The sequence below is a fragment of the Lithobates pipiens genome, unplaced genomic scaffold (genome assembly GCF_037356315.1).
Source record: "Lithobates pipiens isolate NorthernLeopardFrog02 unplaced genomic scaffold, aLitPip1_a1.2 Scaffold_16, whole genome shotgun sequence".
Lineage (NCBI taxonomy): Eukaryota > Metazoa > Chordata > Amphibia > Anura > Ranidae > Lithobates > Lithobates pipiens.
Window position 1 is genome coordinate 651,630,694 of NW_027507748.1, and position 13,366 is coordinate 651,644,059.

Here is a 13,366-nt window from a genome sequence, read left to right on the forward strand (position 1 = left end):
CTTCCCAATCATTTATCATGTATGAAGAAAAAATGTTGCACAAGAGTGGGCTTTACATAGTTTGCACTTTGTTCTAACTTGTCAGAAAATTACATTTTTTTTTTTTTGTTGTTTTTTTTTTGTTTTTTTTGCTGTGATTGGTGGAAGTTTTAAATGGTGAGTCACCGTCTGCAGACTGGCTCAGGTATCCAGGTAATGGTATAAAAGGACAGCCCGGGGACACTTTTGAGAACCCTAAGAGATCTTAAGACTTCCAGAAATGAAGAGCTTGCTTCTCGTCTTACTACTTTCAGTAACATACTGCTTCGCTTTTCCAGCTGAAACTTCACAGGACAGTGAAAAGAATGCCAAGTTTGCTGAAGTGAGTATATTAAAGGGAAACTATAGCCTAATCTGTTTTTTTTTTTAATATTCATATGAAAGTAATTAACCTAATGTAAATCTTGTTTTAAAAACCTTGTTTTTTTCGTATTTCTTATAATGAAATACCTGAATGGGGCAAATCATACTTTTTACTTTTTTAAATATTATTATTATTATGACATTATTATGATCACAGTCTATGCGTCGCGTTGGGTAATGCTGTATAGTGGTTGCACCTTCCTGTAACCTTCTTTTAGTGAACATCTATCAGACAACTCTGACTCTCCATGTGTTTGAAATTTTACTCATAGAGGCCTATTATAACACAATAAGCCAATGGAGATTTATTGATTTAGGTCAGTGTTTCTCAAACTTTTTTGCCTTAGGGTGCACCTAAAATATCAAAAAATGTTCACGTGAAAAGACTCAACAATTTCTGTGGTAAAAAATGTATTTATTTTTACATGTATATTTCATTTTAAAATTAAATTCATTTTAAATTTAACGTGAAGGATGTTCCTGCTTTCGAGAACAAATCAGATTGACGCGGTTGTAATCTTCTTTGGACTTTCTCTTGTTTCCTTGCTTTTCATCTTACAGTTTCTCCTTCAGAGTTCCAGGCTTGATTAAGTATTTCTCCATCGCTAAACAATGAACAAATTTTATTTCTAAGCATCAACATTGGAATGGAAGGGTCTCCATTAAAATAATATATTATTATATATATGATATATTAATAATATATAGTATTATTATAATATAATTAGAGCGATCAAGTTCTTTTTTGTTTACAAACTTTTTTTTATTGAGGTTAAATTGATACAATGCAAGGTTTCAATCACAGTAAAATTAACATATAAAGGTTATTCCGTTATAATAATTATAAAATTATTGAAAAATAGACAAGTGGTAAATATATTGATACAATCTATCAAGGTATTGTACAAATAAATGCCTGTACAATAGTGCAAAGAATATGATGAAAAAATAAATAAATAAAATAGAAATATAAATTTGAACTAACATCGCTATTCAATTGTTTGCATTTCTGAACAATCCATCTCCATGTGAGAACCAAGTGTTCCATTTTTTATTATAAAATTGTATAGAGTTGTATAATAAGTGAAAGATTTTTTCCATCTGGTTAATGGAACAATTCTTGTTTTTAATTGATTTATCGGAATTGAGGGAGATTTCCGGTGATAGGCTATGAGCCAATGAATTGCTAAACATATGGTGTGAACAGTCTCATATGAGGTTTAGACAGTCCTTTGATCTTAGCGAATAATAAACAGTTATGAAGTGTGAGATTTATTTGAGAACCTGATATCGATGTTGCAAAGTTACTTAACTGATTCCCTATTTGTGAGACTTTATCACATTCCCAGAATATATGGGAGAATGGAACAAGTAAGTCACAATCTCTAAAGCACGTTTGGGGTACCGTAGGAAAAATTCTGTGTGGTTAAGTAGATGTATATTACTACCTAGTAAATAGTTTGGTGGCCGTCTCCCTAACTGTAATGGATCAGGTACATTTGCAGAGAGATCGAGTTCTTCCGAGATCCTGCACAAGTTGCGAATTACGAAAGGACCCAATGATTGACAGACTGACAGAGATTGCGTTTTTTTACTTTTGCAACATTGATTTGCCATTAAATTTTTCGATATGTTCAAGGTTTCAAAACTCTAGCAATTTTAAAATATTTTTTAAAACTCCCACAGCACACCTGAAAATCAATGATTTAGGTCAACAATTACAATAACATTAAAAATTACACAAGGAGGGGACATATTTATAAAGCATTGAATATGACTTTCACTTAACATTCACTGGCGGTGAATAGATCACTGTCATTTACATTACAACAACTTTTGCACAATGTTGGATTATTCTTTAAAGTAGTTCTAAACCCGTTTTAAAATATCCAAAAAAAAAAACCTGCAAGATAAAGGCATTATGAGCTAATCTCCATAGCATACTAGCTCATTATGAATTACTTACTTAAAATTGAAGCCCCCGCAGCGGTCCTTCTTCACCACTTCAGCAGCCGACATCTCCCCGGGGGACTTCTGGGTATCGCGGCTCCGGCGCTGTGATTGACCGGAACCGTGATGACGTCAATCCCGTGCATGTGCCTGGGAGCCGCCGGGAATGGCACAGTACAACTGAAGCAACGGCACATACATGCCATTGCTTCAGTTGGCTTAAGTACGCATGTGCTGATGACGTTGGCACATGCAAATACAGGGATTTCTCCTAAACCGTGCAGGTTTAGGAAATATCTGGTGCAGCTACAGGTAAGACTAATTATAGGCTTGTCTGTAGTTTAAAGTGGTTGTAAAGGGTTTACAACCACTTTAACCACTTCAGCCCCGGAATATTTGGCTGCTCAATGACCGGACTGTTTTTTGCTATTCAGCACTGCGTCGCTTTAACTGACAATTGCATGGTCGTGTAACGCTGTACCTAAACAAAATTGACGTCCTTTTTTTCCCACAAATAGAGCTTTCTTTTGGTGGTATTTGATCGCCTCTGCATTTTTATTTATTGCGCTATAAACAAAAGAACGATAATTTTGAAAAAAGCACAATATCTTTTACTTTTTTCTATAATAAATATCCCACATTTTTTATCAAAAAAATAATGTTTTCCTCCGTTTAGGCCGATATGTATTCTTCTACATATTTCTGGTAAAACAAAATCACAATACGCGTATAGTGATTGGTTTGCGCAAAAGTTATGGCGTCTACAAAATAGACAATAGATTTATGGCATTTTTAAAATTATTTTTACTAGTAATGGCAGCGATCTGCAATTTTTATCGTGACTGCAACATTATGGCGGACACATTGGACACTTCTGACACATCTTTGCGCTGATTGACAATTATACAGTGATCAGTACTATAAAAATGCACTGATTACTGTATAAATGTCACTGGCAGGGGAGGGGTTAACACTAGGGGGCGATCAAGGGGTTAAATGTGTTCCCTATTGTGTGTTATAACTGTAGGAGGAGGGGACTGACTAGAGGGGATGACAGATTGTGGTTCCTAACTATTAGGAACTCACGATCTACAACTCCTCTCAGGACAGAACAGGGATGTGTGTGTTTACACACACACATCCCTGTTCTGCCTCTCATGCCCGCGACTGCTTGTGGCCAGCAGTCATGAGCATCGGCACCCACGCAGTGCGGCGGGTGAATGCGCGCTCCTGCTATCCCGCTTAAAGGAGCAGACGTACATCTATGCCGGCTTGCGGAAACATGCCGACCTGCCACAGTATAATGACGGTGGCTGGTCGGCAAGTGGTTATTGACATTCCTTTTTATCCATACTTTTACCATATTCCCTCCTGAACCCCTTTATAAAAATAAAAATTTACAACAGAGATATTTTTTTATACCTCTACAGGAGTATTTGAAAAAATACTACAACCTTAAAACAGATGGGGGGCGCCAGTCCAGAAAGAAAAATAGTCAGTTTACAGAGAAGATTCGCCAGATGCAGGAGTCCTTTGGTTTGAAGGTGACCGGAACTCTTGACTTAGACACTATGGAAATGATGCAGCAACCCAGGTGTGGATTTGTTGATGTGGGTGAATACAGTGTATTCCCAGGAAACTCAGGATGGAAGACAAGAGTACTGACATACAGGTAAAAAAAAATTTAATTAGGGTAAGGGTTCTGAACAATATGACAGAAAATTACGAGATAAGATCAGTAATGCTTAGTTCATAATTGTATCTCAGGCCAAAACCTTTTTGTTTATAATTGGGAAGGGGAGATTCAGTATTAGTGTCAGGTATTTTTATGACTGTCTTTCACTGCTGTGGAGATTCACTCTCTCTGTTTTTCTTGATGCCCACTGCCACCAGTAAGGAAAGTGGTGGGAAATTAAAAATATTATAGATATCATCTGAACAGGAGTGGAGGAAAAATCTTCTAATGGAGTTAGATTTTTTGATGAGATATGTCTAGAAAATAAAGTTCCCCTCCCTTAAAGCTTTAGTTTATTTAGTATGTTTCTTGAAATCAGCACAAGGAACAGTACTTACACTTAAATGTGAAGTGTCCCTTATGCTGGTGGACACGTTTAAATCGTCATTACCACCGCAGCAGAAAACGTACGTACTGCGTGGCTTTATATGAGCAGCTGGACCCATCATAGGCGCTTGTCAAGTGTGCTGATTATGTTTGCTCTTTCCGCTCCCCTCCTCCATTCAAAGAAGGTATGCTATAGCTTCCAGCAATATGAAAGGTGCTCTGTGAATGGAGGATGTGTGGATGAATAAGAGGTATATATATATATATATATATATATATATATACCGTATATACTCGAGTATAGGCCGACCCGAATATAAGCCGAGGCCCCCAATTTACCCCCAAAAAAACTGGCAAACTTATTGACTCGTGTATAAGCCGAGGGTGAGACATGCCTGTCCATCCCTGTGTGTGTGTCCGTCCATCCCTGTGTGTCCGTCCATCCCTGTGTGTCCGTCCATCCCTGTGTGTCCGTCCATCCCTGTGTGTCCGTCCATCCATCCCTGTGTGTGTGTGTGTCCATCCATCCATCCATCCCTGTGTGTGTGTGTCTCCATCCATCCATCCATCCATCCCTGTGTGTGTGTGTCTCCATCCATCCATCCATCCATCCCTGTGTGTGTGTGTGTCTCCATCCATCCATCCATCCATCCCTGTGTGTGTCTCCATCCGTGTGTGTGTGTGTGTGTGTGTGTGTGTGTGTGTGTGTGTGTGTGTGTGTGTGTGTCCAGCCTACCTTTGTCCCGAGCCTCCGTCCCGTGCCTTGCCTCCTTGCCTCCGTCCCGTGCCGTGACTTGCCTCCTTGCATCCGTCCCGTGTCGTGCCGTGCCTTGCCGCCGCCGTCCCGTCCCGTGCCGTGCCTTCCCTTGCCTCCGTCCCGTGCCCTCTTCGTCGGCGGCCATTGTAAAGTTCAAAAGCTGCGCCGCCGCCTTCGCCTGTGATAGGCGGAACACTGAATTTCCCAGCAGCCTGTGTTCCGCCTATCACAGACGTCGTATCATCCTCGTCCGTAGTACGAGGATGATACGATGTCCGTGATAGGCGGAACACAGGCTGCTGGGAAATTCAGTGTTCCGCCTATCACAGGCGAAGGCGGAGCCGGAGGCGCGGCTTTTGAATAGAATGGCCGCTGTCTGTCTGCTCGACACGCTGATCGAGCGGGCAGACAGCGATGACTCGAGTATAAGCCGAGGGGGGCACTTTCAGCCTCAAAAAAGAGGCTGAAAATCTCGGCTTATACTCGAGTATATACGGTATATATATATATATATATATGACCATATCAATCCTACATATATACATATATAGTCCAAATAGGACAATGGGTGGTTCTATGGCAATGTCCCTTTACAAAGAATTTGAAATAATAGAACAAACTTATTTCTTTGCTCAGAATAGTGAATTACACACCGGACATGACCGTTGCCGAAGTGGATGCAGCTATACAGAGAGCTTTTCAGGTTTGGACAAATGTGACCCCCTTGACCTTTACTCGAATTTACAACAGTGTTGCTGATATTGAGATCTCATTTGCAGCACAAGGTATGTTCATACATCAATGTTATAACATATCAGACTGAACCTTTATAACACACAGAGAGATGCATTTTATATTTTATTTTTTCTTTACAGCGCACAATGACTTCTATCCATTTGATGGTCAGCATGGAACTCTGGCACATGCTTTTGCCCCAGGAACTGGAATCGGAGGAGATGCTCATTTTGATGAAGATGAAACATGGACTAGCGGATCTAAAGGTGAGGTTTTTTTTTCAGTGTCCAGTAATTTCAAAAATATGTATAATTGCTGCAAGATTATAGTTATATAATGAAAAAATGTTTTTCTTGCATTAGGAGTATGATAACTAAATCTGTTGCATGGTGCCCACTACTTAGATATGTTACAGCTATAATACATTCATTAACAGTGCCCATTCTAATTTTTTTATTTAATTTAAGGTTATAACTTGTTCCTTGTGGCTGCTCATGAATTTGGCCATTCCTTGGGTCTCTCACACTCTAACGATCCAAGTGCTCTCATGTACCCGACCTACCACTTCACTGAACCCAGTGAATTCCACCTACCCGATGATGACATTAGAGGAATTCAGTCACTCTATGGTAAGCGACAGAACATTACTACAAGACTCTATTAGGAAGTGAATGGGTGACTGTAAAATTTATAGAAAAGGTTGCTGTGCCATACCATTTAACCTTGGTACTTTATTACAGGAACCAGAGAAGTCCCAGTAGTTACACAACCACCAAGCATTCCTTCTTCCTGTGAGCCAATCACTTTTGATGCTGTGACAACTCTGCGGGGAGAGATGTTATTCTTTACCAACAAGTAAGCTTTAACCTTAAATTCATTTCTGTTTTTTTTTTTTTACTTTAATGAGAATTTTATGTAGTTTTACATTTTTTTTACTATACTATATATGAGAGTGCAATGAGCCTAAAGTACACCTGGCTGCCACTACTGATTTATTTCTAAAAATGTTAATTGCCTGGCTGTAATGTTCAACCACTGACTGAAATATTTTGTACACCCCTGGCCTTTATCTGCATATGAGTTCCAGATCGGTGACTTACAGTATCAAAGCCAGAAGGCCAGTATGGTAGCCAAGCAACTTGCTTTTTCATGTGGAAATTTCAGTACTGCTGGTATTCTTAACTCTATTTTCTTTAATGTGACCAGTCTGTGTTGGTCTGAGAACAACACATTTATGTTTATTGCTTGTAAATAGTGATATATTTAAATGGATGCAGCCATATTTGCTTATTTTGTGCTTCCTGCTTAGTAGTAACACACTGTGACTGTTCTATGCTGCTTCTTTGTCTCACTGTGAGCCTATGGGTTGAGTATGACCTGTATGAAAGTTAATTCTTTATAAGGATAAGTAAATTTATCTAATCAGTCACTGAGCGGGGAAGCTATTTAGATACTCGTATACAGAGATGACCATTAAAGACATCAAATTACAATTACAAACTACAAAATTGGTTTGTGAAATACAAGAATCAAAAACAGAGTGTGTATGTAGAATGAGATTGTCGTGGCAAATGACATTCAGCTAAATGTTACAAAATATCTACTCCAGAGTTTCTCAACCAGGGTTCCACGGAGAGTTCCAGAGGTTGCAAGGGATTCCCTGAGCAATGGGCAATTTCTGCTTCTCAGATAAGTTCCCACTGACTCCCAGTGGCGGCTAGTGCTCCAGCTGGGAGTAGGCATCAAACAAACCACTTGACCACCTGACCCCCCGTGGGTGGTACTCACGCGGTCGGGCTCTCAATTGCCGCTGATGCAGAACACTGAGAGATTTCTCTGGGTGGCCATCTCCCAAGTTCCAGATCTCCCTGTACATCCCCCCCCTTGCCCAGCCAAAATGATCGATTCTACTCTCGCCCAATCGTGTTCATCCCACTTCCAGATTTGCTGGGAGGAGAAGCAGGAAGATAATAGCGAATATTCATTTACTTTTGTCACACAACTTGGTGGGCTCGGGGTGCAGTGCTCTTTGCCTCGAACCCACCCTTTTTTGAAGTCAATTAGAGCCCCAAGCTCTAATCATGTGCATAAAAAACAAAAAACATTGGAATCCATGCATCTGTTTCCTGCATGTAGATTAGGGGTCGGGTGCATGGATTAGGGGGGTGGAACCGTTGATCTTTTTTTCTTTTTTGTAAGGGGGTAATCCTTGCCAATGACCACACATATAAGGAGCACTCTTCCGATTAGCCATCACACTAATGTATCATGAGTTGTAGATATAGTAATTTTTAGCAGTGGTTTCCTGAGACTGAAGGGTTATTTCAATGGTTCCTCTATGTTGAAAAGGTTGAGTTACTCCCTAGTATCCCTGATGCCACGTACACACGACCAGGTCTTCCTGACGGACTTTCGACGGCGTTTAGACGGACTTCTGAACGAATGGCTTGCCCACACACGAACGGACAAAAGTCAGTTCGAAAGCCCATTCATTTTGAACATGACAACGTGCAATGGGACTAGAAAAAAAAGATCAGTAGCCAATAGCTGCCCTTGCGTTGTAATTGATCCGTCGGAGCAGCATACAGACTAATGGTTTTCCTGATAAGTCTGTTGGACAGATTTGAAATATTTCTAGGTCCGTCTGATTTTTTTAAAGAAAAACAATCGGACTATGCCACACACGATCAGACTATCGGACGGAATGATTCTGTCGGACTTAGTCTGCTGGAAAGTCTGGTTGTGTGTATGCAGCATTAGATGAAAAAGTGCAATGGACAGCTCACATATTTCATAAATTCAATGATATGTCAGATAGCTTTTGCCACTTGGCCACTGGTTTAAACTGTGAGCACATGGTCACAACTCAAAGGGCTGAAAAGAAAAAGATTTAAAAAAAAAATAACAGCATCGTTAGTTTGAAATAGAGGGAACAATGTAAGGCTACATTCTAATGACCTTTGTAAACATGTTACAAAAAATAGTGAAGAATTAAGTCAAATGTAACAGGATTATGTTCCTGCAGTAGTCTCCTATGACTTACATTTATATTTTAACCACTCTGTATTTTCTAGAACTTTTTGGCGCCAGATTTCTCAGAATTCAAAGGCTGAGCGTCATTTAATCAAAACATTTTGGCCTGCCCTTCCAAATCATATTCAAGCTGCTTATGAGTACAAACAAAAGGACCAACTTCTTATCTTTAAAGGTGTGTACTTCCTATTTGTCTGTGAAATTTTGTGGAGATAGTATAATCTATCCTATTATTAGTACATAATGCCTTTTTTGTGTCCCTGTCGGATACAGTGTATGGCAAAGCACATTCTGGAATTTATTAATTTTTTTTTTATAATAAAAGGGTTAGGTTATGTTTTAATCAACCCAATATTATTTCTTTTAAATTTAGGTGCTAATTATTGGGTTATCAAGGGTTATCAAGTCACAAAGGATTCACCCAAAAGCATCTATGACTTGCACTTTCCCAGAACCGTTAGGAGAATTGACGCTGCAGTCCATGATGAAAACACAGAAAAGACCTACTTCTTTGTAGATGACAAATTCTGGAGGTAAGACCAGAGTTTATGTATCTAAAATCATTGAGGCATTTTAATTGGTGCTGCTTGGTATAGATCAAATAAAATGATATAACATTTAAAGTTAACCTGTGCCTAGATCTTTATAAATTCTAAAGTAATTACATATTCTGAACAAACAGTAAAAGCACAGCAGAAACTCATTCACCTCTGCATGTATAAGCATTGTGAACAAATACATTTTCATATTTGAGGATCTTTAATAAAGAATACTTTCACAAAAAATCACAAAAAATGTTGAAGAATGGTTTCATGTAAATTTTGCCTTTATTTTTCTGGCAGTTTTGATGAAAAAAAACAGATGATGGATTCTGTAACACCTCAGAAAATAATTGAAGGCTTCCCTGGTGTTGGAACTAAGGTTCAAGCTGCATTCCAAAAGGATAGTAAGTAAATAAAGTAAAACTGTGTATTTTAATTAGGGACCCCTTACAAGTCAGAGCAATGAAATTAACATAGTTTCCTAAACATATATAAACATATATTCCTAAACCTATTTTCCATAGCAGGAAGAAAAATTGATAAAGTACAGTTTTATATTAAGGTTTTTGAGGGATATTTACTCAGTGTGTTAAAGTAGCTCAAAGTAAAAAAAAACTCTGGGAGGAAGTCAAAAAGATTTGTGGCATTGTGTATAATTATTTCCTTTTAAGAAGAATAATGGGTTTTGTCTTCTAGGTGTACTTTAAAATTAACTCATACTAGCACCAGGTTCTTTTTAAAGTTTATTTAAACTCAAGAAAAAAAGATAATACATTACAAATTACCAGTCCTTAGATATGCTGACTGGGTGACATTTCTTTTATCAGGCATGTTTTCCTTTATTTTCACCTGGTTATCTTGCCAGTAACTCGCTTCCTGTGCTGACAACTCACTGTAGAGTAGTTATATTGGAACAGTGTTGTCACTCTAGTAGAGGAAGTGTGTTAGGACTGCAAAATATTCCTTCTCTCCATACTATTGGGGGGTGTTTTGTAGTTCACAGATATATTTTGTGCATAGATGACTGCTTCAGGTAAAGCTACAAAGTTACAAGCTTCTGTCAGAATCAACATGATTTTTTCAAAAGTGAACAAATAGAGTAACAAATAGGTTCATTGACAGGTTTTACACGTACACCGATAAGCCATAACATTATGACCACCATTAGGTTATACAATGACACAGTGGGAGGTGTGTAGAATGTGTAGATGAGGGAATCAAGTCTTTTTTATTTTTTTCTGTGAACATCTAGTTACAACCGCATCTGAAAATTGGTGGGATACATTAGGCAGTAAGTGAACATGTTGTTCATGAAGTTGATGTGGTGAAAGCTGAAAAAAATGGGCAGTGCAGTTTGTTGTGTATGGGGCTGTGAAGCCCATAGTGACCCGCATCCACAGCCAAAAGCTTCTACAATGGTCACATGAACACTAGAACTGTCCTACAGAGCAAAGGAAGAAGGTGGCCTGGTCTGATGAATCACGTTTTCTTTTACATCATGTGAATGGCGGGGTGCATGTGCGTCACTTACCTGGGCAAGGGATGGAACCAGGATGCAGTATAAGAAGGCAAGTTGGCAGAGGCAGTGTGATGCTTTGGGCAATGTTCTGCTGGGAAACCTCCATTAATGTGGATGTTACCTTGGTGTCCATGCCTCAACGGGTCAGGGCTGTTTTAGCAAAAGGGGGTCATACTCAATATTAGGTGTGTGGTCATAATGTTATGGCTGATCTTTATATTTTAATGATCCACCAGCAGCACATACGCACCTCTGCTCCATTTAACTGTTAGTAATGAAAAAGACTAACCTCTACTTTTGGCTAAATGGCCATAGATGAGTCTTTTGTTTTTTTCATTCGACCATCAGGTCGAACAGAAAAAAATAAAAAAGACTTGATTCCCTCATCTACACATTCTACACACCTCCCACTGTGTCATTGTATTCTGACAGCAGGGAGACTTCCATGCTGTCACAATACACTGATCAACATTTCAGGCTTTAGTCTGCAGCACTGATTAAAAGGAGATTTTCCAGCAGGGCAGTTGTACATAGGTTGATTGGTAGATCAACAGTGCCAATACATGGATCGGCCGCTCCTTGCTGAACAAGCCAAATTCTAGTCTGTCTATGGGTAGCTTTAGTGTTCGAGCATGCTACTCTCATCCACTTCCTCCCATGAGTTAAAACTAGTGCATGTTGATTAGTTTAGTGCAGTCACATGAGGCAGGCAGAGCGTCCTTAAGCCTATGTAAATGCCAAATCGAGACTGATATGAGCAAACAATATGAAATTAATTTTAAAAGAGGACAAAAAACACAAATAAAAAAATACATGTTCTTCTTTTTAGGACTTCTTTATTTCTTTGTTGGTCACCATCAGTATGAATTCAGCACCTCTAAAAAGAGAGTCACCCGTTTACTGAAGAGCAACAGCTGGCTGAAGTGTGGAAATGCAAAAATCAGCCCAAAGAAAGCTCTGATAAAATAAATAATATGTACAAGACTTTTTCATATTTACATTTACATATTTAACTGATATATTATATTTTTTGTATTATTTGTTTTTCAAATAAATTTTGTTTAATATAAGTACAACTTTTTATTCTTTATTATAAAACCTGGGGTAAAAAAATTCATAAATGAACACAATTTTCACTTAAACTGACTATACTACAAAACTCCAGTTCAATTTAAAAGAAATATAACAAGCATACACGAGGAAACATAGATTTTTTTTTGCACTTGAGGTTTGCTGAAAATGCAAGTCAGTAGTTTTTAATTCATTCTTTATTGATTGGATCTATGCAGTGTGGGTAACCATTAGAGGGTTGTGTGTAACCTGCTTTCCTGGTGCCATTATGGCAGCACACATATGGTAGTAGCTCCACCCATTTCTGCCCACAGGATCAGTACAAAGCTAGAAAATGTTGACACCCATACAAAAGCCCATTTCTATTTTGCTTTGGAGGGCCTTGTCCTCTAACTCTTTGATTAGGAACCTCATAAAGTGGCCCCCATGTAGCTCCTCCGTGTGGCTCCATGGGATCTGAAGTAGTTCTTTTGTAGCCTTTTCTTTGGTGAGGCATGTGTCTGGACTAATGGTCTTATCAGGCAAGGAACCCTTCATGGTTGTGCATAAGACACTATTATTTTCAAGATGATATTGAAACACAGTTCTTCTTGCTTGTAGTAATTTCTATCTGTTAACCCAACCAGGACATCCTTATCCGGTCACTTGGTCCACTTCCAATTAACCCAAAGGAAGTTTCTTATTATTGACTGGATGTGGTTGGAGCTGTAGATGCTTTCTCTTAATTTTCACTTCTTTTTCAGACAGGTTATTTGTTCTTTGTTTTCCAAGATGGACCTTGTAATGCTCCAGTTTCTATTTCCAATATCTTGAGGTAACTCAGCAGACTAGCATCCAACCTCATGGTCCAGGGTTCAGGTTACATTTTTTTCTCTGACAAGATGCAGTCTACTAAATCTGCTATGAGTGTTTTGTTAACTTCTTGGCTTCAGACTGTCTCTAACATATTCAAGGTTGCCACCTGGACTTCTAGCTTGACTTCAGCTCTACCAGATGGACATTCAGCCTCATCTGAAGCCAGCTTTGGGTGTAAGACCCATTGAGCAAGCTGTATTTGTTGCGTCTCGGGCCTGTTGGTGGTTGTTGTTTGCATAACCCACAGTGGATCTCACTTTGGACATGCTTAGCTTAAGTACTACTCCAATGGATCCAGATCGAGAATAGCACAATTGCAAACAACAGAGTTATTTAGGTAGTCAGAACAGCTATACCTAGCTCCTTAAATGTCAACAAGGGTAGAAGGCATTAGTGCACACTTCATGTTTCCCTAAATTAATTCAAAGAGCCTACTATAC

At 38.9% G+C, this 13,366-nt stretch overlaps 1 protein-coding gene across 1 annotated transcript; it reads left to right on the forward strand.

Moving 5' to 3' along the window:
- Positions 1-201: 201 nt before the first annotated feature.
- On the forward strand, positions 202-12,070 carry LOC143984072 (matrix metalloproteinase-18-like). The gene is made up of 10 exons (XM_077484381.1): positions 202-361; positions 3,783-4,024; positions 5,808-5,956; positions 6,047-6,172; positions 6,374-6,535; positions 6,647-6,761; positions 8,981-9,114; positions 9,313-9,472; positions 9,782-9,885; positions 11,830-12,070. The coding sequence occupies exons 1-10, from the start codon at positions 260-262 to the stop codon at positions 11,967-11,969; spliced, it is 1,434 nt and encodes a 477-aa protein (XP_077340507.1). The 5' UTR covers positions 202-259; the 3' UTR covers positions 11,970-12,070.
- Positions 12,071-13,366: the final 1,296 nt, after the last annotated feature.

Bases quoted from the DNA above. Each gene is read 5' to 3' on its own strand.
- LOC143984072 (XM_077484381.1), top strand. From the start codon at position 260: ATGAAGAGCTTGCTTCTCGTCTTACTACTTTCAGTAACATACTGCTTC. The intron at 5,957-6,046 runs GTATGTTCATAC...TTTTCTTTACAG, and splicing joins GATCTCATTTGCAGCACAAG to CGCACAATGACTTCTATCCA. The intron at 9,473-9,781 runs GTAAGACCAGAG...TTTTTCTGGCAG, and splicing joins GTAGATGACAAATTCTGGAG to TTTTGATGAAAAAAAACAGA.